At 48.1% G+C, this 24,673-nt stretch overlaps 1 protein-coding gene across 5 annotated transcripts in view; it reads left to right on the top strand.

The window, feature by feature from the left end:
* FBXW11 (F-box and WD repeat domain containing 11) overlaps positions 1–18,283 on the top strand; it is a 74,692-nt gene extending 56,409 nt beyond the window's left edge. For all 5 annotated transcript variants that reach the window (XM_085073234.1, XM_085073235.1, XM_085073233.1 and 2 more), the window contains 8 exons: positions 6,595–6,732; positions 7,302–7,420; positions 7,970–8,219; positions 9,300–9,418; positions 9,937–10,047; positions 10,945–11,023; positions 12,432–12,620; positions 15,896–18,283. In XM_085073234.1, coding sequence (XP_084929360.1) covers positions 6,595–6,732; positions 7,302–7,420; positions 7,970–8,219; positions 9,300–9,418; positions 9,937–10,047; positions 10,945–11,023; positions 12,432–12,593 — 978 coding nt within the window. In that variant the 3' untranslated portion in view covers positions 12,594–12,620; positions 15,896–18,283. The remainder of the gene's footprint in view (positions 1–6,594; positions 6,733–7,301; positions 7,421–7,969; positions 8,220–9,299; positions 9,419–9,936; positions 10,048–10,944; positions 11,024–12,431; positions 12,621–15,895) is intronic.
* The last annotated feature ends 6,390 nt before the right edge of the window (positions 18,284–24,673 follow it).

The following is a 24,673-nucleotide window of genomic DNA, read 5'->3' as shown; positions in this document are numbered from 1 at the left end:
TATTTGTGAAGCTTGGCCAACTATTGTGTTGTCCCATCAGGATTAGCGCAAGTATCTATTTCTAGTGATGAGTTGAGAAGGTTGTGTTTCAGAAATGTTCTCCTTACCTTGAGGCACATGGTGAGTGCCCTCAGCTTGTTGCCATGGAGACTTGGGTCCACCGAATTAAGATGAGAATTAATTAAATTAATAAGAATGTGGTTTTTCTGAAGACTTTGGGATAATGTGGTGCCAGGCCATCAGACAAACACTGTGTGTTCTTCTGAATTCTGAAAAAGTTCAGGTTTTAGGACTGAAACTGAAATTTTAAAGCCTTGGGACAATTTGAAAAGGGGAAAATGTCAGTTCTTGCCCTAAGTCCCTGCCAGCATTGGAAGATGGTTGCTTATGAAAGTTGCAGGGTATAATTTCTGAGGGAAATGGGTTTGTTTAGTACTGCTCTAATTATGATGCTGGAGAAATTTTATGTGCATGTGTGGGGGGAAAATGGTCAGCATTATATGCCTAGAAATTTTTTCAGCCAGCCTTTGAAATCTCGATTCCACAGGCACTTTCCAAAAAGCATTTCTTAAAAATTAAGCTGTCCAAGGAAAGGGGATGCTTTGGAGCAGGAGGGACAAAGTTCTTGTGGTGCATGGAACAGATTTTAGCTCTCTCCTCTGCGCAGGGCAGAACTCCTCTTCCCGCTACCCCAGCCACGGGGTGGAGCCCTGGCTTGGCTCTTTGGTTCCCTTTGCCCACATCACTCCTGCTTTGTAACACAAATGGGCTGGAGAGCAACCCCTGGGAAGGGATTTGGGGGTCCTGGTCCGTGGCAAGTTGGATGAGTTGGCAGTGCCCTGGAGCCAGGAGGGACATCCCTGTCCTGGGGCATCAGGCCCAGGGAGGGATTGTCCCACTCTGCCCTGCACTGGGGTGGCTTCACCTCCAGTCCTGGGGCAGTTTGGGGTGACAAAATATAAAAAAAACCATTAGAGAGATCCTAAGGAGGCCATGAGGATGGGGAGAGGTGTGGAGAGGGAGCTTTGTATGGAATGGCTGAGGGCCCTGGGCTGGTTCAGCACAGCACAGAGCAGAGGGCAGAGCTCCCCGGGGCTGCAGCTCCTGCCGAGGGACAGCACAGGGACAGCTCCCAGCTCTGCTCCTGCCACAGGGACAGCACAGGGACAGCTCCCAGCTCTGCTCCTGCCACAGGGACAGCACCAGGGAACGGCTGGAGCTGGGCCAGGGCAGCTCAGGCTGGAGAGCAGGAAAGGTTCTTCCCCCAGAGGGTGCTGGCACTGCCCAGGCTGCCCAGGGAATGGGCACAGCCTGAGGCTGCCAGAGCTCCAGGAGCGTTTGGACAGAGTGGGATTGTTGGGGTGTCTGTGCAGGGCCAGGAGCTGACTTTGATTATCATTGTGGGTCCCTTCTAACTGAGGATATTTAGTGATTGTGTGAACTTTCTGTTTTTCATGGTGTGGTGTGTAACTTGGTTATTACCTCCAATGAAACCAAAAAGGTGCAATAGTTTTGTGTTTCAGCAGCATTATTTTGGTCAGGTGTGGTGTATAGTCAGATGCACTTGTCACTGGAGTGCCTCAGAGGACCCCTATCTCTTTTCAGTGTTACTGGCTTGTATTTTTAAGATTTCCTCTCCAGGTCTGGCAGTTACAGCAGTTGCTTCTCCTGAATTCCTTTGGTGTAAGCAGGAGTCCATGTGAAGTCTGTATGTATTGATGTTGCACCTGTAATGTAAAAGTTTGAAATTTTAGTCTTTAAGTATGTAAGTTGATGGAAATTGGTGGAAATTAAGATTTTCTAAGAGAAAACCAGACAGAGCCATCAGTGTGTGTTACTGTGACCAAGGCAGCTGCACAGATGAAAAAGGTGCTGCCCTGGAATCCCTTTGGGCTCCTGTGCTTTTAGGCTGTGTTTGCAGAGGGGCTTGGTAGACAGGACAGACCTTTCAGGAAAGAACAGCTTTGTCCATCTGCATCCTCCTGTTCCAGGGACTCGTGAGTGGGAGTTGAGTGGATTCTTTACTCCTTACCTGGGGAAGCAGAACAACTAGTGTCAGGCCAGACTGGCCAGCACAGGGATGAGGTGCAGCTGCACTTTGGGTCATCCCTGTCTCTCGTGTCCTTCCTCAGTGGAGTGTTCTGCCTCTCTCAGCATGTCAGACATTCCCACCACCCTGGGCAGTTATTCAGTCCCAGTGCTGAATAACTGTTCTTTGGGCCTGAAAGTGCAGCTTGTGTTGCTTTTTTTGTCTGGTTTGCCTAAGCTGGTCTAGACCATTTTGTCACTTAACAGAGCATGATTACTTTTCCTCAGGCTTGATTCCACGGTCAGTATTACACTGTCAGCTTTCTCCCAGAGTCATTCCTTGCTTGTCAGTGGTTTTTAATGCACTTTCTCCAAGTCTTCTCTTCCTCTGTAAGGCATCAGCATATTCCACTGCCCAGACTGATCTCACTCAGCATTGCAAGGTCAATCTGTGCTTTTAAAATGGGGTTTCAGAAGGGGATCAGCAAAGCTGCAGTGAGGGACAGAGATGGTTGCACTTGGTGGCCTCTGAGCAGCTCCACAGTCACAGCATTGGTCCTATGCAGAGAGGGACCACATCCCATCAGTTTGTATTGTCACATCTGGATCTTATCTAAGCAGATACAAACATCAGGAACTTAATTTTAAAGTCTTGAATTCTGCTGAGAAACTTGCTAGGACAAGCTTCCATTTCCTTTAGGTCTAGAGTTGTTTAGATTTTTGACTTTGTTGTTTATGCTTTGCTGAGTCCAGCCAGAAAGCCACTTCTCTGCAGAGTCCAGGGGAGCAGCCCAAGCCTTTGAGGTTATCAACATCTCATAGCCTTTCTTCTTCAGGCTGATGCAGAGCATACAGAAGCTCTTTGCTCCTCATTGTCTATCAGCAGTTTGGAGACCAAGCAGTGAATTCCACAGTCAAGGCAGCACCTGGGGAATCCTTCTTCAAGAGTTTGGTGCTGGTTTTACCTCCTAATAGACTTCAGGGAGTCCAAGAGAGGAAGGACCTCAAAGGTGCAGAGAACCTTGTGCCATGGACAATCTGTCATTTTGTCTTGGCTTATTAAACCCTCTTAACTTCATCATGAATGAATTATTAAGCCTGGTGACATAAGTTCATTTACTTGTGCCTTTCATCTGCCATGGTCAGGAGGGATTTTCCTTTTTCCCTTTGAAGAAAGCATGAGAAGAACAAAGGATTTCTGTGGCCTAATGCGTCAGGAGAAATCCCTCCATACGTAACAAATGTGGATGTTCCTTTTGCTTTTTCCTGCCCCACTTGTCCTGCAGGAGAATTGTGTATTCAAAGGGAACAGAAACTCCTTGGTTTATGGGATTAAGATAAACCCACTTACTCTGCAATAACATTCACAAGGATAAAAATGCAATTGTTAGCCAAGGAGCTGAACACAGTGTACATTATCCAATGGGAAACAAACCTCTGTTCCTAGTAGATTAACACTTCCAATGTATAGTTCATGTTCCAGCTGTTAATCCAGATGAATTGCGTTTTTTTCAGTGTGCATCTTTGCAGCAGTGAATATATTCTGGCATGGTCAAGGCTTGGCTATACCTCTGCATCTTGGACTATTTTCTATTTGTACTTTTCTCACTAAATGCCTTTTTTTTCTTTCAGTCCATTTATGCACTACTTCAGCTGCCAAATGGCTCTCCTGCTGTGGCAAATGCTTTGGCAATTGCTCGATCTTTATCCCTTGTATATCCAGGTTTTGTTGGTTGTGCAGCATTTGTGAGCTCCTTGCTGCTGTTGCTCTGGTGAGCTTTTAGGAGAGTGTGAGAAACTGTGGGTGTGAACTCAGGAGACAGTGTTCTGCTTTTCTGGGAAACCCAAGTTGAGAGGCAGAGGAGACTTTTGAGGGGATCTGTAGAAAATACAGTAGTGGGTGTTGGATATATTGGTGTTGGTTTGGAACCATAAATATGCAACTAAACTGTGGAATTATTCATCCCTGACTCTGATGCTTTTAAGAGTCCATAAACACAGTGATCTTCTCACCCCTCATACCTGCTGTCCTTCCTACTCAGTGTATTCAGTTAGGATATCTCCTGGCAGGAGGGTGAAGGTGAAAACTTTCACCCACCTCACCATGGAGTAACAACCAGAATTTCCCTACAACAGAGGCTTTCATGTGGTTGCCAGCTCTGCATTAACCGTGTTCCTCTCGGAGGGTCCTGCAGTTGCCCACCCACTCAGTCTGTTCAGTCATCCCAAATGTTATTTCTGTGGATGTGCACATCTGGTTTCACTCTGCTGCCCAGGGAAATGCTGCTGTACATTCTGTGTGTCGTGGCTGCTTTCCCAGCATCCCAAGAATTAAGGCAGCGTAAGGGGATTTTACAAGTTCTCCAAAAACAAGCACTGTTTTCCCACGGTAGCCACACCACATAATGGCTAACTGGAATGACATCTACTCACAGAACTAAAATGTGCACCTGTATGTGACTTACTGCCCTCACAGAGATACACAAGACCTTAGTTTTCCTTAAGCCAGCATTTTCTTATGGGGAGCAGCTGAAGTATCTTCCTGTAGTGAGCTTGTGAGAATGGAGCCAGCCCGTGTCCCAGGTGCCTGGTGAGCACACCTTCAATGAGTGCTGTTCTCTTTGGGAAGCTGTGACCAGCAGCATTTCTGATTGTGGGGTTCCCAGTCTGCTCTGGAGCTGTTGGGAGTGGCAGTTGCAGGAAGCTGGAGGGTGGAAGTGCTCACAGGGTGTTCAGCACTCACAGCTCATCTGGCATGTGCTTGGTGCAACTGCTCAGTGCAGACCTTTCCAAGAACAGGGCTTTGGGAAAGCTCTCCCTTAAGACTATTCAGAACTGAATATCTGAACATAAATAGTTTCTAAAACTATTTAAATTGGCTGGCTGGGATTTCTGATGCTTTATCTCTTGTGTGTCCAGTGTTGCTATTTCACATTCAAATCTTGTGCTTTCAGATCTGTGATTATATTGGTTCCTGCTGTTAATGCCTGCAATGCTCTCCTATTTCTGAGGGTCAGAGTTGGTCATGAGCTGCAGTCCTGCCCTCCTAGCACAGACGATAAAGCCTGGGAATTGCTTGTCCTTCCCTCTCCATTCCATGCTGAGCAAGGAGGGTGATGAGCTGGGCTGCTCCCTCCCAGGCTGACCCAGAGCAGTGTCAGGTTTGAGCCCAGTTCCCAGTGTGACAATCAGCAGGGCACTGGCTGGCCAGGAAAGCTGATCCCAAACTGACACCCTGACTATCCTGATATCATTAGCTTCCCCACCAAACTGGAAGGGAACGAGAGGGGATGAGTGACCTGTCAGCTGCTGCTCTAGAAAGATCTCTTAGTATTTATGATTTAGACAAATTCCTGGGGCACATCAGGTTTGTATTAGAACTGAGTATAATTCTCTCCAAAATTGCATAATGGGAGACAATTGAAGGAGCAAACACATGGAAAACAAAGTGGAAAGTCAGCTTTCCCTTGAACCAGACATGTTTTCCTAGAATTGGGATGTCACACTCCACTTCTGTCTTTAGTGAGGGTTCAGTCAGTTTTAGTCTTGGAGGAGTTGCAGAGGTGTCTGCTACTGCTTTGGAAGTTAGGATTATATAATAAATATGCTTTTCCAAACAAACTGACAGTCTGTCAGCTTCTCCCCAGGTTTCCATGCAGGATTGGAGGAGAATCCCAGGGAAATAGCTGAACATATGGCCTATTCTGGTGCCTGTACTGGAAGGTGAAAGCATGCCAGCCTGCCCAGGTGCTGCAGGTGTTGGCCTGGAGTTCTGTGCACAGATTCTCTTATGGTTGTTGTTAGGATCTTCCTGTCCAAAATCCCACATTTCTTTGAATCCATCAGCAGTTTTCCAACAAGGAATAAAGCTGATTAAGACCTGAAAATTATACTCGTTCTGCTGTGAAATAGTTTGCATCTTTTTAAGGCATATCATGTCTCTTTCCTTAAAAATATCTACAAGAATGAAAATGTTGAGAATTACCTTTCCACAGATTTTAAGTAGGGAGAGGAAAGCAAGTTTGGGTTATTTGAATTCTTATAGTTCCTGTTGAGCTTTATTTTTATCAGGGTTTTAGGTGCTTTCAGGAGTGGTTTTTTTTCTTCAAAACCCTTTTCCAAGTTGTGTAACTACAATTAATGGGTGATATGTCTGGGTAGGGGAAGGGAAGGCCCAGGAAATCCCTTCACCCACATGTTGGACTGGACAACACACCCTGTGAGCTCCTGGTGTCATCTTTGCTGCTTTTGTTGATTGGTCATGTAAATATGGGAGGCAACCAAAGGGCTCTGAAATGTATCTCTGTAAAGGCTCCTTGGGAAATTCTCACTGAGGTTGGTTGGCCGTAATTCCCCCCACTAAACACAGCTTTTGTCATAACAAATTACAGAAGTGCTAATTCTAATCCATTGTGGTTTGTGTGTATTTATTGGGAGCAGAAGAAGAGATTTGTTTTATATCCTTCAGACTCAAGGATGGTGTGTGTAAAAGTGGGAAGCTGGGGGGATGTGGGACAGTCCTGCTCCAGCCTCAGGCCTAACTCCTTTTTTTTGCCCTCTGGTCAGACTATAGAATCCAACTGGAGGTGTGGGAGGCACAACTTGCAAAGGATCCAGTGCCGCTCTGAGAACAGCAAGGGGGTCTACTGTTTACAGTATGATGATGAGAAGATCATCAGTGGCCTACGAGATAACTCCATTAAGGTGAGCACTGCTCCTTGCCCTTTCCCTGGAGGTGAGTGGGGCTCTGCCCTGGGAAGCTGCCTGTGCTGCCTTGGTGTCTCCTGTCTCTTCTTGGGGCATTGTTTGTCTCTGTGTGGTTGGTGAGGGTGGAATGTGTGATCCTGGCAAAGCTCTCAGCTGCACTCTGTCTGGAAGCCTGGGGCACTGGCAGCCAGGGATCACTTGTGTTGACTACGAAGATGTGCCTGTGAAGTCAGTGTTCCCCCAGGAGGGGGAAGTCTCTGTGTGCCACTGTCCTTGGCTGTGGCTGTTTCATTGCCAGGAGTCTGCTGCTGTGCTCATCCTCCCTGGCACTTCCTTTGGCCAAACAGGATGTGATCTCCCCATGAGGGTTGGTTATTTCACTGTTCTCTCAAAAACTTGCATCAAGACTTCCTTAATCTAAAAGGAAGGACAAGGCCCACTGATGGGACAGACTCACTCCTCATGGAGTCTGGTTTTCCTCCTTTCTTCACAGCTGTGACAATATTCAAGTCTTGGATCCATGTTCTTGTTCTTGATAAGCCATTTACTCTTCTTGTTTTTAACAGATTTGGGACAAAACAAGCTTGGAATGTTTGAAAGTGTTAACGGGACATACTGGCTCAGTTCTTTGTCTGCAATATGATGAAAGAGTTATTGTAACTGGATCTTCAGATTCTACAGTGAGGTGAATGTTAAGTTTTTGCACAAAATTTGAGTTTCAGGACTGGGAATATTTTCAATAATCTCTAAATATCAGAAAACATCCCTAATACGAATGTGATACTTGTATTACAGAAGCAACATACTTATGATTAAGTACTTACTTACAATATGATACTTGGCAAAGCATCATATTAAATAGATTTTTTTCCAAATCTGTTTTATTCTTTTAGCATTGGGAATTTTGAAGGAATATGACCCGAGTGATCCTGAAGTTTTAGAGAGGCTGATGGCCAACTGTACAATAATTTCTTCAGTTAGGGTTTCTTGTATTACCTTGTGACATTTTGTAGTTGTGACTGTTATTGAGAGGGTGTTCAGTACAAATGGAGCACTGTCTGACTGCAGTTCTGCTGGCAGTGAGAACACTTCCAGCACCCATCTCCCTGCCTTCCCCAGCCCTGCCAGGGATTAGACAGCTAGAGCTCTCCCTTAGAGACAAGCAGGTTTGTTCATGTTCACACCCTGCGGAGCCTTCAGCCTTCCCTTGCTATAAAACTGTTGTCTCCCGCAGAGTTTGGGATGTAAATACAGGTGAAGTTCTGAACACGCTGATCCACCACAACGAGGCTGTGCTCCATTTGAGGTTCAGCAATGGCCTGATGGTGACATGCTCCAAGGACAGATCCATCGCCGTGTGGGACATGGCCTCTCCCACGGACATCACCCTGCGCCGGGTCCTGGTGGGACACCGCGCTGCCGTCAACGTGGTGGACTTCGATGACAAGTACATCGTGTCAGCCTCGGGGGACAGGACCATCAAGGTAAGTGCAGGGCTCTGCTCAGGGCTGTGTGGCTCCCAAGGAAAGCCTTGGAGCAGCTGAGGGCTTCAGGAGCAGTTCTGGCCCTGTGCCTTTCTGGTGTCTCTCTTGAGCAGTGTCCTCTTGGTGACTCTGGGCACACAACTGCACTGAAATATTTTCATGATTTCTGTTGTACAACTGCAGAAAAGCAAAACCCATTTGCTGTTTGAACTCTTGTCTCAAGATCAGCTGCTTTGTTAAATGTGGCACATCCTGTGCCTTTTTCCACTGGTATTTTTAATTTCATTTGGCAGTTCTGTCCAAACATCAAATTCCTCAGCAGTGCCTTTCCTCACCACGCCTTCCCAGCAGCTCAGCCAGGCTGTGCCATGTTTGAAGGATTCAGAGGCTGCATTTGAAGGCTGTTACATACCAGAAGACTTGAGTTACCCAGAGTGCACTAATATAACAAAGGCATTTCCACCCTGCCCTCTCTGAACCAGAGCTGCCTTAGCCTGGGCCAAGAAGTTCTTGGCAGGTCCATGTCCAAATCTCTGCCAGAGATCCTGCTGCACTCTGTGAAGGAAAAAGAGCCACTTGATACTCTGCATTACAACTTCAATTACAGTTCATTAAAAATGGGCAAAGTTGATTGAATCTTTTGTTGTTAAGGAAGAAGCAGCCACCAAACTTAAAGGCCACATTTGGGCCTTCTCTTACTTGCAGCCTGCTAGTAATTTCTTTGGTAAAAAAAATATGGGGGTTTGTGTGTTGGTTAACTCCAGTTTTAAAAATTATTCTGACTTCCCAAGTGTAATCAAACTTTTGAAATCATTTGGGACAGTCTCTGCCACCTAAAATATTTTAGATACACCCTCCAGCTCTTCTCAGTGCCTTAGCAGTGCCTGTAGCTCTGTCACTGCTGGGTCCCCTTGAGTGCCTGGGCTCTGCTCTTTGCCTCTAAAGATGCTCTGTTTATTTTCACCCCTCTGTCCAGCAGAGCTTAACCTCAAGCCTGTTCTGTTTGTGAATTGGTGGTTTTTGGTGCAGTGCAGAGGCCTTGTTTGGTGCCTCTCTCAGGGGTTTGTCCTGTGTCCCCAGGTGTGGAGCACCAGCACGTGCGAGTTTGTCCGGACCCTGAACGGGCACAAGCGCGGCATCGCCTGCCTGCAGTACCGGGACAGGCTTGTGGTCAGTGGCTCCTCAGACAACACCATCAGGTGGGTGCCTCCAGCTGCTGGCCATGTGGAACAGGGCCTTCTGACCTGAAAACAGGATTTCCCTGAACTTCAATGCTGCAGAACTTCCCTGGCATGGCTTGCCATTGGAGCAGATGGTTTATGAATGGGGCTTACCTCGGTGTGGGAGTAAATACATCATAACCCCATCCATGAGTGGGACACTGAGGTGTCAAAGTGAACAAACCTCTTATCTCCTGCTATATCACTTTGTCTTATGCTGGGAGAGATGGGGAGGACCTTGCTCCCTGGTTTTCTTATTTCCTGAATCAATGGCTCACAGTGAATTTTAAAAAGTGTAGTAGAATTTCCCACAATAACATATATCTGTGCTTTACTTGCATGTGATTTTGAATGATTAGATTAATTTTGATACATGTACTGCAACTGGTCTGAATGACACACCTTTTTAAGCAAATTACATACCTCCCACAGCAAGCCAGTCAGTAGATGGTCAACCCTGGGTCTGGGAATCAGACTTTCTCCTGTGCTCTCCTCAGGCTCTGGGACATTGAATGTGGTGCCTGTTTAAGAGTATTAGAAGGCCACGAAGAGCTGGTTCGGTGCATCAGGTTCGACAACAAGAGGATTGTTAGTGGAGCCTACGATGGGTAGGTTTGAAAGCAGTTTCAAAAATTTTGTCTTCCTTAGCAGAGCATTTTCTGAAAGCCCTGAGCCTTGTGTTCCCTGGGTAGGAGTTCTCTCCTGGTTTGGTGGATGGATCAGTGTGTACCTGAGTGGCTTCTGCTTGAACACTGCCACACAGCAGGCTGCAGTTTTAAGTAGCCAAGGAGCTGCTTTTCTAGTGCTCTTTAGCTCACTCCTAAATTGTGTTATCACCCAAGTTTTACTTTCTGTAGTAAGTAAACTTGTGTTTGCCTAAAGTGGCATTCCTTTGTTTCTTCCCTCAGGAATTGCTCCTTACCAGGTCCTGTGTGCTTACAGTAGATCAGACTTTCTACTTTTATAAGGCAGTGCAAATGTCTATTATGACTGTTAATATAGCTTGTGGGGCTCTCAGAAATGTTCAGGTGTTCAGTGACTATTTCTGAGGGGGCTGAGGGCAGCCATGAGCACCTCTGGCTTGCTCAGTGTCTGCAGTGCATTGGGGATCCGTGGCAGTTCACATCCATATCCAACTTCTCTGTTTCTTCCCCTGCCTGGGTAGCAGAGTTACTGGAAACAGTTCTGGAACTGGATTTGTCTGTAGCCTTTCATTTGGGGTCAGTGTCTGCCTGGGGTTGGTGGGCCCAGCTTCATTCCCACATTCCAGAGGGGTTTGTGTGTGCATTGCCAGCTTGTCTGTCACATCCATCACAGAGCCACCACTGCATTTGCTGCTACAAAGAAACACAAAACTGCCTGGGATTTACAAGGTTGAGCATTAGTATTTCTCGCAATATGCTTGATCCTGAGGAACTAGCTGTAGGGAAAACCTGGCAAGCTTTCCAGGGTTTTTGGGTGTTTTTTCCTATGCTTTCATAATGATTTTCTTCTGTTACTTTTAGGAAAATTAAAGTTTGGGACTTGCAAGCTGCTCTTGACCCTCGTGCCCCAGCAAGTACATTATGCTTGCGTACGTTAGTGGTATGTAAAAATTAGTTTGGGGTCATCTGGGGTGTTTTATTGCATTATTGTGGGATAGGTGGGAATGTCAGGATGGTTTATGAAATTTAGACTGCTTAAGAATGAAGAAAAATTTGTCATATCCTGAATGATTTGCATCAGAGCTTAAGTGAAAGATGAAATTTTTCTGGTTTGAGATTCTCAGATACTCATAAAAGAAAAAGAAATCATCATGATACTGTATCAAATCACTCCGGTTATTGGTGTGTTTCCCTAATATCACTGTAGGGCTGGTTTTAAATTTCCTTTTATTAAAAAAGGGGGAAGAATCTTGTGAGCCTTCCCAGACTTTTCTCCTAGCTCTCCACTTTGAAAAGAAGTGATGGGAAGGGGTAGGGAGGTTGAGTCCAACAGATTGCCACAGGAACTCTTACCCCTTCACAGGACTGTCACATTTAAGGCTTAAGTTGCTTTAGTTATATTTTTCTTTGTAATGAGGGGTTTGGCTTACGACAGCAGACTTAATTAAAAATAGATGGGGGAATGAATTCCTTGTTCTTTTCACCCAAATGTGTGGAATTTTACCTCAGGGGTCAGTTTGACAAGCAACTCAGAGTTCTGTAGCAACTCAGAGTCCATGACTGTAGGTGATGCACATGCTTGGCCTTTCCAACACCTGGAGAAGTGCTTATGTGGCTAGAAATGCTTCTTAGTTTTCTTTCTCTTCTTTGCACAGAGATGAGATTTAACTATTCTTTTGTTTAGTTTAAGTGAAAATGTTGATTGTTTCACTTCTGGGTATCCTGTAGCTCAGGTTGAGTTGGGGATCACTCTGCCAGCTTGGGTTAGTTCTACAAAGGCAGAATCCTCACTTCAAATTTCATGAAAATGGATAAGCAGGACTAAGAGGAGACCCAGTTCTGGGCTTCTTGGTGCCACTGAGATTTGTTGGAAGAGCTGCTGGTGCAGCTCCCCTTTTCATGGCAGTGTTGGAATTCTGGCTCGTGCGTGAGCCCTGAGGATCCTTTCAGCTGTGGAAGGTGGAGCTGTGAGGTGCTGTTTTGGGGTTGTACAAAAACAGAATCAGCAGAGAATTCAGCAGAAGGAGCCCTGGCAGAGCATCAGTGCCAGCCAGTGGCCAAAATTGCTGCTTCTTGAGGGACAGGCAGCTTCTGTCTGGAATAATCTCAGCCTGTGGCTGGTCCCACCAAGGGAGGCTGAGAGAACAGCACTGGATTTGGGAGCCATGTGTTTTCTGTAAAAAACTTACACACAAAAGCAGCTTTTCTTAGATTTGTGTATAATTTTAAAGGTTTTTTAGTCAACACAGCAGAGTTTGACCACACTTTGTGTGTCCAGATACCTGTGTGATACCAGGGTGCTGCAGTGTTTCCCTCTGCCTTGCTAACTGCTTGCCTCTTGCCCACAGGAGCATTCAGGACGTGTCTTTAGGCTCCAGTTTGATGAATTTCAGATCATTAGTAGTTCCCATGATGATACAATTCTGATTTGGGATTTCTTAAATGTGCCACCGAGTGCCCAGAACGAGACCCGCTCTCCGTCTAGAACATACACCTACATCTCCAGATAACAGTCTGCACTTTACTGCCCTCAGAAGGTAAGGCTCCCTCCTTTGTTGGATCTGGTAGGTGTCTGAAATGTTCCCTCTGCCTGCAGCTTGGCTTAGTCAAATGAGCTGAGGTTTTCCTTAAGGAAATAAAACCTTTTTCTGCCACATCTTTCCCTATCTAGTCTTTGTGTGGTCATGCTCCATCCTGTCCTGTTGGCTTCCCCCTTCTGTAATCCCTCCTGGTTATAACTGGGTGTTCAGGCATGTTATAGAAAGCTATTATGTATTCACAACATTCCTGGGAACTGAGAATACTTGGTGTATGGCACAAGCATTCCAGCTATCCCATGAAACTGGAGCTGTTCAGAGCTCTCCATGTACCTGCTGGCTGTGGGAAGCTGTGGAAGGAGTAGTGCAGGGCCTCTGCAGGGATCTGAGCCTTGGGCAGGTGCTCCCAGCAGCAGCAGCTCTGTGAGGATCACAAGTGGCAGGGAAAGCTCTCAGAGCTCACCAGCAGCAGCTCAGGGCTGTCCGAAACAGAGCCCAGCAACTCAGAGCAGTTTGGTTCCCTTTCCCAGTCACTGCAGTCAGTGCTCAAAGCCCTTTGTTGGGATTCTTTTCCTTTCTGTTGCTGCCAACAATTGCATTTCAAACTACACCTGGGAGTAGGACTTGGAAATACAGGCACTGCCCTTCCAAAGCACAGCAGGCTCTGTCACTGCTTCCAAGGAGTTGGAGACACCACAGCAAGAGGAGTTGGGAGTTACATTGCCCCAACAGGAAGGATTTATTTTATTTGAAGCTCATAATGAATACTTCACTTAAACATGGTGTGAAAAGCCTTCATGTAAGAATGGATTTTCATTATCTCTGTGGATACATTTGTCCCTGCTGTGGCAATGTGTTCCTCAGGTTTTTCCACTCCTGCAGGATCTCTGCATCAGGCTAGCAAATCCCTTCCCTTGTGAAGACACTTTGAGGTGCTCCTGCTTAAAGATGAGTTTTCTCTCACCTCAGGAAGGGTTGGCTGCCTTCCCTGCTACTGAACTCCTTTTGGAAGAAGCCAGGGCAGAGCCCTCTCTGGATCTGACACTTGGACCTGTTGGCACAGTACATTACACAGAGGGTCTGAGCCAGCAGTTGGCCACTGCCAGGCTGAGCTGCCTCTGTCTGAGCATTCATAAAATCAGGAGGAACTCTAATACTGCCAACATGAGCCATGTGCAGAATCCCACTTAGAACTTCCCTTCACACCAGGTTTTAAGAGCTCTACTGCAAGGGTAGCTTAGTGAAACTCATGGACTGGGGCAGGACAGGGGACACCTGGAAAGGCTGAACTGCTGAGGATGTTTGTTCAGGGTGAGAGTGTCTAAAGACAACTCCATGGGACAAAATTCCTAAACTTCCCAAGGAGTCAGGGCCACCAGTACTGCCTACCTTGTTTGTTTGATCCTTGTGGAAAACTGGCTGCTGTCACTGATACATCCCCAGGGACTCTGTCCTGCTCCTGACATTGGCTTTGTGTCACCAGGGCCAGACCTAAGTGATCTGTCTGCTGCTGTAGGGACTCCAAGGCTTGTTGAAGCTGAGGTTTTCCCTCTCAATGGAAAACTTTTCCTTCTTTCTGAGTAATGCTGTTTTTTATTTTCCTTGCCTTTTCAGGCAAGTAGAACAGCCTGTATTTCATAAATAGTCTCCATCTATCTTCCTGTCCTGCGTCAGTGCTTTCTTTTGTTAACTTACATGGGATGAATAATTTGGGATTGGCAAATCCTTTTTTTAAATTACAGAACTATATTGGGCAGGCTTCATTTATTAGTTTTGATTCATGGAAAAGCTGCACAATAGTGTGTCTGAAGCACAAAAGAGAAAAAGAATCATAGACTATCCTGAGCTGGAAGGGACCCACCAGGATCATCAGTGTGGCTCCTTTCCCTGCTCCCCAGCCTGCCCCTGCCCTGGCCCAGCTCCAGCCATTCCCTCAGCCCAAGAAATCAGGAGTTGAATGAAATTCATAAAAATCCCTTGACCAGCACTATGCTGGTGTCCCACTTGGTCATGTGGCACACATGGCTCCCTGTCACTGGGATCTGCCAGGGCACTGTGAGATGCCTTTGGCAGAGGCTTCTGCTGCTCACATCCTGCACACTTGGCACTTGTGCAGAGCTCAGTCTGCCTGGCCTGGGAGGCACAGCTGGGACCATGCAGCCCCTGGATCCTGGGAGCTGTTGGTGTTGCTAATGACAGTCCCTTAACAGCCATTTCCTCTACTGCAGAGATGCTGTGATGTCACTTTTTGATAGGTTTGTCTGACTTCAGAATCCAAAAGCCCTAAATCTACGTAAAATTATGGTCAAACAGCTAGTTTTTCATCATGACATTTAATGAAACAGTTTTATAAGCTTTCAAACATCGCAGTCTTGTGAATTTTGAAGCAGCCCTGCACACATTTTTACAGGCTTTGCAATGTGAGGCTCTTCAAAGTGGATCATTTTTGACAGTCCTGGCAGTTGGCTGTGAGAGTTTTATTGCTTTCTGCTGAATTCTTGTTGTTTATTGTAACATGATAAAAATTGTTACCATATGATAGTCTAATATTCTGGTATTAAGCATTAGCCTCAGGCTGAGGGAAGGGAAGTGCCTAAGGATGTTTTAACCTTTCGTAGGAATTTCATATCAGAAGAGGGAAGTTCTCTCTAGTCCATAAGGATGGGTTTGGGAAATGGCAGGTAAAATCAAAGCTCAGATTTAATTACACTCAGACCTTCCACTGCCTCCAAGCCGATAATGGAGTCATTGGGCTGGAAAAGGTCACAGGAACATCAAAGTATTTGAGGGTTTTGTCTGTTTTCCTAAAAACTCCTCATATGTTAAAGCAGCTGAACTTGCCTCCTGTGCAGAAGTCTTCCTCTGCAGTGTGAGGAAGAAAGGACAATACCCTGGCAGTTGCAGGTCACCTCTCCAGTAAACTTTTGGGGTTCAGGGGCTGAGCTGGAGGGTCCCTGGCTGTGCCCACCAGGGCTCTGACTCTGTAAGGAAACTGCCTGTGGTCCCTGCCAAGGACCAGAGCCATGGAGAGCCTGGCTCTTGCTGCAGTGCAGTTCAGAGCACACCCAGAGCCCCTGGTGCAGCTGCCCTGCAGGAAGGGCTGCACTGGGGAGTTCCTGGCCAGCACCCCTCGATGTCCTGCACAGGTGTCACCTCTTCCATGTGCTCTGCCCTTTCCCTCTCAGCCTGCATGCAAAGGATGCTGTGAGCCTGAGCACCTCTGGATGCTGTTTGCTGTGCCTTCTCTCAGTTCACTTATCTTTTGTCTTTTTCAGGGTTCCACAGTCTTGAACTACTGGATTTTTGGCTACTACATGCCTGAAGATGATCGACAGCTAAAGTCAGAATTGGTTCTAGATGCTGTGTAGATGCAAAGCAGCACAATTCTATATCTAAATTTCTTAATCTTTCCTGCTCTCAGTGGTCGTCTTTGAATTTGCTACAAATTCACTGACTTGGAGTAGATGAATTTCAGAAGCCTATCCTTCCCTGCTGTGAGAAATCCAAAGCTTCACATGTAAATTGTCCGTAGAAACTGAACTCTGATGGCTTGTTTTTCAGATATAAATCAGAAGTCAAGAAAGGACTTGGCCTAATTTATATTGCTTTGCACTTTTGTCTGACTTTAAAGGAAAAAAAACATTCTCCAATGAAATTTGGGTGCCAAACACATGCCCAGAATGTACAGAGCTTTGCTTTCCAGTCACCAGTGTCCTTTAGGCGTTCCCCATGGCAGGTTCAGAGCCCGTTCTGTTCCATAGGTGTACGTTGGACTCTTAGAAATATTTCTGAATTGCTCAGTAATATTTTTGGATTACAGTTTACTTGTTTCTGCACCAATAATTTCTTTTAAATTAAAGATTCCCTGTAATTCAGGCTAGGTTATCTGAACTAGTTGTATAGCACTGTCTTTTCCTTTGCCCCGTGCTCTGTACTCAGCTGTCCTGCGCTTCCTGATGTTTGCTGTATTCCCCCCTCCTTCCCTTCCCTGTGTGCTTCCCTCATCTCGGATACTGTGTAAGCATGTAGATACCTTGTACATACAGCAAACCTCTGGTGCCAGGTTCAGGATGTCCTGACACTACACACTAACACTCAGCGTGGTGGCACTTGGCAGCAGGATGTCCTGACCGCTGGCACTGGTGGTGACATGATTACCTAGACATTGTCTCTGCAAAAGGAGGTTTTCAGTATTCATTAGTTGGGTTTGTTTTTGTTTCTGTTTTGTTTTTTTTTTTTTTTAATGGGAACTACATATTTTAAAATGTAATTTCTAAACTTTTTAAAAATTAAAAACTGTTTAATTTATGTTCTGTATCTTATATTTTTGTGCCGCGGGATTTGCAGCTGTCTGTCTCTAACACCAGTGGGACCTCACAACCCCACTGATGTCCTCAGTAGCATTAGTTTGGCTGCTCAGTGGAGAAGATACCATGGGCCAAAGTTCCATTTATTTATGTTTGATTTGTGACACTTCCTGAAGGTGGAGAGGAGTCCCTTCCAGTCACCGCTCTGCTTCCCATTCCCGTGCTGGTTTCCCAGGAGGATTGGCTGCCATGTCCTGGCTCTCCGTGCTCTTGTTAGGGAGTCCCCAGAGCTGCTCCTTAAGTTCTCACAGTGTCCCCTTCCATCTGTGTGGTCACACAAACACCCCTGCGTTGTCCTTAGGTCAGGAGGAGACGTGGAGAAATGCAAAGTGAATTTTCCATCAGCATCAGCCCCGTGGCTTTGCTGTCACCGTGTCCGTGGATCTCGGCGTGACCCTGCCTGCTGTCCCGGGGAGGACACGGCTGGCACGGGGATGTGTTGTCATTCCTTTGGCTCTGTGTGTGTCCTGTGCTGTTTCTGTCCTCTGGCAGCAGTTGTTGGCTCTGTTGGGTTTGTTGCATTTCCCTGTCGCAGTCCCGGGTCGGGGCTGTGGTGCCGAGGGGGAGCTCGGGGAACTTGAGGTGTCACCAAACCAACCCCCAGGAGGGCACTGCAGGGGTTCCCTCCCCACCCTTCCTGAGGGATCCCAGCTCCATTCCCATCTTACTCCAGCTATTTATTCATCGAGATGAGCGAATCTGATGAAGTCCAGAAGAGTAAACTCGCTCCTGAGCGTCCATGAGGTCACTTTTTGGTAAGCTTGACAGTAGTTCGTGCAAGTGTCTTACTTTACCCTTCTCATCTAATAGCTTTAATATTAAACTGTTTAAAAAACGAGAGATCTGTTGCAGCCCTGAAGAAAAAGGTTCTTTGTTTCTGAAGAGCGGAGTCCTTTTTTTTTTAAAATGCATGTGTAAGATTTAAATTCCTGTTTTTCCTTGGGAGATAATGGTATTTGAACATGCAGTCTAAACTTTGTGCTTTGTGTAACATAGCAGTGGACTTTTGTGATTGGCACCCAAGGAACTCGACTCCTGGGATTCATGGTAGTGATCCTGGCTGCACTCTGGACTTTGTTTTGCTAACCATAATTGAGCAACTGTACATTACTGCGATATTAATGTTTCAAAGCACTGGGATAGTCTAATTCTAACTTGTAATTATGTTTGCCAATTATCTGTTTGGAAAGTTGGTGTATGAACAGCTTCTTGAAACTGTTAAATTGTACAGATATTGTTCATGATCTAAAGCTTTGTACTGTGGAATGTGCTTAATAAAAAAAAGTTTGAACTTAATTTGTCACATGGATGGATGAGTGACATTGTCTCAGCAGAGCTCGGTGTGAGTTAAGGATGGGTTGGAGCAGCCTGGGCTGGGGGGATGAGTTCTGCCCAAAAAATGCCCCTCCAACTCAAACCCAGTGGAAGGCACAGGGTGTTTGGAGACCAAACCTGCCTGCCATGGCCCAGCTCCTGCTGCTCTTCCACCCTTCCCTTTCTTGGAGGCAAATCTGGTGAGGAGCAGTGAAAACGAGCTGAGCTCATTCACTCATCACAGAGGTCTGAACCCCACTGCCTCTGCAGGAACATCACCAGGATTTTTTCCTACTTTACCAAAAATGCAGATAGAATTTTTAAATTACTCATCTCCTGGCTTGTTGAAGCAGCCTCCATGCCTTGAGCTGTGCAGAGTCTTCCAGGGCTTGCTCTCACTCTGGAAAAGCCTTGCCTTGGCTTTTCTTTAGCTGATGTGCAGTGACTTGGTCAGTGTTGGGTTTGCAGGGGTGTCTGTCGGAAGAACCAGCCTGAAAGGGTGTTGAAGGTGCCATATGCTCTGTGCTAAGAATATGAAAAGCAGTTCAGGTTCAGTGTTGGCAAATCCAGCCCTCAGAATGTCTCCACTGCAGCTGACTTGTTACTCTTCTTGCCCCACTCTTGATTCTGGATCAGTGTTCCAAGCAGCATTGCTGCTGCTCAGGCTGAGGCTGCCCTGGGAGCAGAGTGAGTCAAATCCCTCTGTGTTGTGCCAGCAGTGCACTGGGGCAGTGCAGCCTTGCAGAGCTCATTACAGGGGTTGTGAAGGCCTTGCTGGGTATCATTATCCAGATAAACCACAAAAGCTCTGGGATGGATCTGCAGTGTAAACCTTGAGGTCAAGCCTTAACATTCTACCTTACCTGGGTGGCCTTTGGGTTTGGTTCTTCTGTGGGTTTTTTGTTGCAGTTGTAGCCTTTTTAAGTTTGCTGTTAATTCCCACCAGAGAACTTCCCAGAGCAGTTGTGGAGATCCCACTCTGCTGGTGCTCCCACCCATCCTGGAGTGATTTGGGGCCCCTTTGGACTTCCCCTCCCACCAGAGGTTGGGAGCCACACGCTGTTCTGAGCATGGAGTGCCCTGGGAGGGGCCAGGAGGGCAGGGCTGTGCTCCAGCTGCCCCACAGGCTGTGGGGTCTCACTCAGGCCCAGCATCTGCTGCCAAACCCTTCCCATGCTCCTGGGGCTGCCTGTGCTTGGAGCTGGAGCAGCACCATGGGGGGAAACCATCCCTGCCCTGATGCTGTGCTGGCCCTGAGCATTGGAACAGAGTGCTCAGGCCTTGGCAGGAGCTGCCCAGGGAGGTTTGCAGTCCCCATCCCTGGAGGTGTCCAAGGAAGGTCTGGAGGTGGCACTTGGTGTTCTGGGCTGGGGACAAGGTGGGGATTAGACAAAGTTGGACTCTGTGATTCTGGAGGGCTTTTCCAAAGGAAGGATCCTGTGACTCTGTGAGCACTGAGTGCTGGTGCCTCTGGGCTGAGGCTGTGTCTCCCTGGAGGCAGCCAGTGCTGTGGGGAGGATGGCTCTGCCTCTGGGGACCCTTTTTGGGGACCCTCCTGTGCTGCTGTGACCCTACAGACCAAATTCCCCAGCCACGAGTCAGGCTGTGGGTCACCAGAGGTAAGAAAACAAGTGATAGACACAAAAGGAGCAGTAAAGCAGGAGAGGGTGGGTGCTGAGGGGAGCCTTTGGCCCCTCTGCAGGGGGTGGGAAGCAGTGTGGAAACTCCAACAAGCAGCACAGGGGATTTTGGGGAACAGGAAGGGGATGCAGTGTGTCACCCAACAGCTGTGTCTCAGTGTGACCCAGCTCCTAGAGGGAATCCCAGCCCTGCCTGTTCCTTGTGCAGCCTGTATGAGGAAAGCTTTAGGATATTTAGAAATCAGGTGGAAACAACCTTCTCTGAGTTGGGGTAGCTCAGGGCTAACTGTGCTGAAGGTAAGTGGGAAAAGGCTGGTTTAGCCTCAACCCCCTCTGCACTGGGGCAGGGTGGGGCTGCTGGCCAGAGACTGAGACCTGAACAGGGAACAGGAGGGTGCTGGGTGCTTACAGGGGATGGAGTGACAGCACAAGGGGGAATGGCTTTAACTGCCAGAGAGCACGGATAGGTGGGATATTGGGAAGGAATTCCTCTGGGCTGGGAGGAATGCCCAGAGAATGCCCAGAGAATGCCCAGAGAAGCTGTGGCTGCCCCTGGGTCCCTAGCAGTGTCCAAAGCCAGGCTGGACAGGGCTTGGAGTCACCTGGGATGGTGGCAGATGTTCCTGCCCATGGCAGGGGTGGGATGGGATGGGATGGGATGGGATGGGATGGGATGGGGTTTAAACTGTGCCTTCCAACCCAGACCATTCTAGGATTCTATAGGGGATCTGGGCCTGGCTGCTCTGCAGCACTTTGGTCTGTTGAAAGCTTTGGGGTCCCTGTGCTCCAAGCTGGTGCTTCCTGCCAGCTGCCATGGGGCTGTTCCACCTTTCACCATCTCCATGGCAGGAGCTTTTCTGCCTCCTTTCCAAAACACGTCCCTTTTCTCCCTGTGTGCTGGGGTTTCCCTCTGTCTCCCTGTGTTCCTTCAGCCCTCAAATGCTGCCTTGGGATGCTGCTGTGGCATCCAGGCTCTCTGTAGGGCTGGATGGGCTGTCCCTGTGTCACCGTGCCGAGCACAGCCTGTGTTCTGTGACAGTGACAGGACTCGGGGCTGCCCTGCCCCGCAGACCCAGCAGGGGAGGGACATGGAGCCATCATTGGCTTCTCCAAGCTCCAGCTTTTCCCTGGATACTTAAAAAACCTTCGTGCAATGCTCTGTGGTGCTGAAACAGGACTCAAGTCAGCTGTTAATCTCCTCCACACCAGGACAAAACACTGCTCTGGGCAGCAGGGGCTTCATGGCAGAGCTCTTCTTCTGCAGAAAAGCTTTTTGTTTTGCAGTAGAACTGATTCAGGGCAGGAGATGACACAAATCAGAGGTAATTACCCAAGCCTGGAGGTGACATCTCCTAGGAATACCTCCTGGTGTTTGTATCATCACTAAACCCGTGGCATGTGCTCACTAAAACTGGTGAGCACTGACTGAAATGGTTCATTTTTATCCTCAGAAGACTTTTGTTTTGTTTTAGCATTGAGATTTTTCTTTTAAATATTATAAATAGTAATTTAGCGAATCAAAATCGCAAATGAACCAAAGAGAGATCCCACAGAGTTTTCCCTGTGGTTTGTACATCTCCACACCACAGAGCTGGGAACATCCAACCTGGGGCACCAGAGATGAGCACATTCTGTGTTCCCTTTAGGAACAGCCCTGCTGCCTTCCCTGGGCACCGCCAGCGCGGTGGGAAGGGTAATTGGGAAGGTAATTGGGAAGGTAATTGGGAAGGTAATTGGGAACGGCTGCCTCTGGAAAGGTTTGCAGGGACCACCCTCTCTCCGTCTCGTCTTTCCCACTGTCTGCCCGCGGCTGAGCCCGGAGCAGCCCCTGGCAGGGGAATTCGGGGATTGTCTGTGGGGTTTCTGCTGTCTGTGCCCCCGATGAGCTCTGCAGGTCCTGTTCTCCCCACCCCGCAGCTCCCTGGGCTGGCTGGGGCGGCAAAAGGCACTGGGAAAGCTCTGGGGCATCCTTGTGGCTGGCAGTGCCAGGGCTGGTGTGGCAGCTGGCAGGGACATCCCGCTGGCTCCTTCCAGCCCCCCTGGGCACCCTGGACCCTGCACGCCCTCCGGCTGCATCCCAGGCCTGTCACACATCCCTGCAGCTGCCGGGGCACCCGAGCTGCACAAGGAAAGGTCCAAACCGCCAGCGTTTGGCTTGAAACACAAACCTTTCCCTCAGAACGGCGCTGCTCGGAGCGAAGGAGAGGAGAGGCACAGGGAAGCGCCGGGGCTGTTGTCCCAAACCTTTCCTTTCCCTTGGGCGGGAGAGAAAATCGCTGCGGGTTTCAGAGAGGGAGGGAAGCGCAGATTTGGGGTTGCTGGCTCTGCCTGTGCACCCTTGGTGCTCCCCATCCCGATCCAGCTCCTCCCGGGCAGGGATCCCCTTCCCTCCCTGCCCCTCTCCCTGCGACCCTGCCTGCGGACAGGAGGATGGGAAGGGAAGGGAAGGGAAGGGAAGGGAAGGGAAGGGAAGGGAAGGGAAGGGAAGGGAAGGGAAGGGAAGGGAAGGGAAGGGAAGGGAAGGAAGGTCTCCTCCGTCTTGATTGCACCAATATCTCGGAGAAGTCAAGGTGGCTCTTGCTCAGCACCTCCCGGGTGACGAGGGCAGGGGACAGAGATGGGGACAGAGATAGATGGGGACAGAGATAGATGGGGACAGCTCGGGCAGGCTGTACTCCCGGGAGAGCTGTGCTGCAGGCGCTGAGCACACACGGAGCTGCTCCTCATGCGAGTGATGTTCGCAGCCCCTGCAGCCCACCGGCAGCTCTTTGCTGCCACAACCCAGCGGGATTCATCCCGCAGCGAGGGGACAACCTCCCCTGGGGTGGCTCTGTCCTGCTCCCCCCGCCTGTCCCCAGGGGAGCCCCAGGAGCCACCAGCAGCTCCGCGGGGACAGGCGATGCTCTGCGCCCCGAGCACATCGCAGGACATACAATCCCCACTTCACACTTTTTCCCAGACAATATCTTTCCATATAATCTTAATGATTCCTGCTGCAATAACAAATAGGCAGCCCTGAGAATAACTTCACACTTAATCGCTCGTGCCAAGAATCTCACCACTTGGCCCTTCTCTGGGTGTTTTCCCTCCAATCCATCTGCACAAACAGAAGTGGGCCAGTTCTGTGCCTCAGGAATGAGGAGATAAAAAGGCAATAATTTATTTTTCCACCAAAGCTAGAAGTATTTTATAGAATTTGCTAAAGTTTTTGTTTCAGGAAATTTCATCATGTCTCCAGGAAAAAAAGAAGCACCTAATTGGCCTCAGATTTTCTAACTCCCTTTTCATTTTTGTAATATGAGGAGGTCTAGGTCATCTCAAGGTCACTGCAGTTAGTGTTGTTTTAGTGCACCTCTGTGGATACCTCGTTTCTGCAGCAGTTTTTCCTTGAAAAACAGCCCCAGCCTGCTGCTGTAACAGCCACTTTCCTTGGCAACCAGTTGCATTCCTTTAGCATATGGAAATATTTTTTAAAACACATAACATATAGGGCTGCTTGTAGGTGAAATTCTCCAACAGAAATGGAGCAAATGCTTCTAAGCCCTTTGAATGCTGCTGTTGAAAAAAAAAAGCTTTTAACAGAAAGCTGCCATTTCCCCTTATCTGCACTGGGATCTTGATGTCAAAATAAAATGCTGGTGGTTATCAAATTAATAAAAATGTTTTGCTTGGGAAAAATTTAATTTTACCACCCTCCCAAGGCTTCCTGCTGTCTTGCCATGTTGGTTTACATGGCTTCAGGTGATGAGGTCATCCCAGCCTGGGGTTAGCTTGATTTTTCTGGTCTATCTCAGTGAAGCTGTGGATTCCAAATCTTTTGTTTTAGAAAAACTTGATATGTGGTATCTTGAAAATGTAATAAATGCTGAGTCTGTATCTGCTGGAGGAACAGAGTTTAATAGAAAGAAGTGTTTGTACCTGAAAGATCGGATTTTTCTGAACAGGTAAAGCCAAAAAAGAGAGGAGACACCATCACAGAATCCCAGAATGGTTTGGGTTGGGAAAGGACCTTAAAGATCATCCAGTCCAACCCTGCCATGGCAGGAACACCTTCCACTGTCCCAGACTGCTCCATGCCCTGTCCAGCCTGGCCTTGGACACTGCCAGGGATCCAGGGGCAGCCACAGCTTCTCTGGGCACTCTGTGCCAGGGCCTGCCCACCCTCACAGGGAGGAATTCCTTCCCAATATCCCATCTCTCCCTGCCCTCTGGCAGTGGGAAGCCATTCCCTGTGTCCTGTCCCTCCATCCCTTGTCCCAAGTCTCTCTCCATCTCTTTTGGAGCTTCTTTAGGCACTGAAAGGGCTCTAAGATCTCCCTGAAGCTTCTCCTCTCCAGGCTGAACAATCCCAGCTCTCCCAGCCTTTCCTCCCAGCAGAGCTGCTCCATCCCTCTGCTCATCCTGCTGCCTCCTCTGGACTCTCTCCAGCAGCTCCAGCTCTTTCCTGTGCTGGGCCAGGGCTGGGGCAGCTCTGCAGGTCTCTGGGGTCTCACCTGAGGGGCAGAGGGGCAGAATCCCTCCTTTCCTCTTCTCTGGATTCAGCCCAGGATCTCTTGGCCCTCTGGGCTGCCAGTGCCTGTTGCTGGCTCTGTTCCTGGCTCAGGCTGTGTGGCACAGAGGGACAGAGCAGTGCTGGATAAAGTGAAGCTCCATCCATGCCCTGAGTTGCTGCCCAAAGCTTCCCTTTGGAGGGATCAGCTCTGGCTGGAATTATTGGTGGTTTCAGCTGTAG

The sequence above is a fragment of the Lichenostomus cassidix genome, chromosome 13 (genome assembly GCF_008360975.1).
Source record: "Lichenostomus cassidix isolate B80296 chromosome 13, HeHo_3.0, whole genome shotgun sequence".
Taxonomy (NCBI): domain Eukaryota; kingdom Metazoa; phylum Chordata; class Aves; order Passeriformes; family Meliphagidae; genus Lichenostomus; species Lichenostomus cassidix.
Note: the sequence above shows the minus strand (reverse complement) of the source record. Positions and strands in the feature narration are given on the sequence as shown.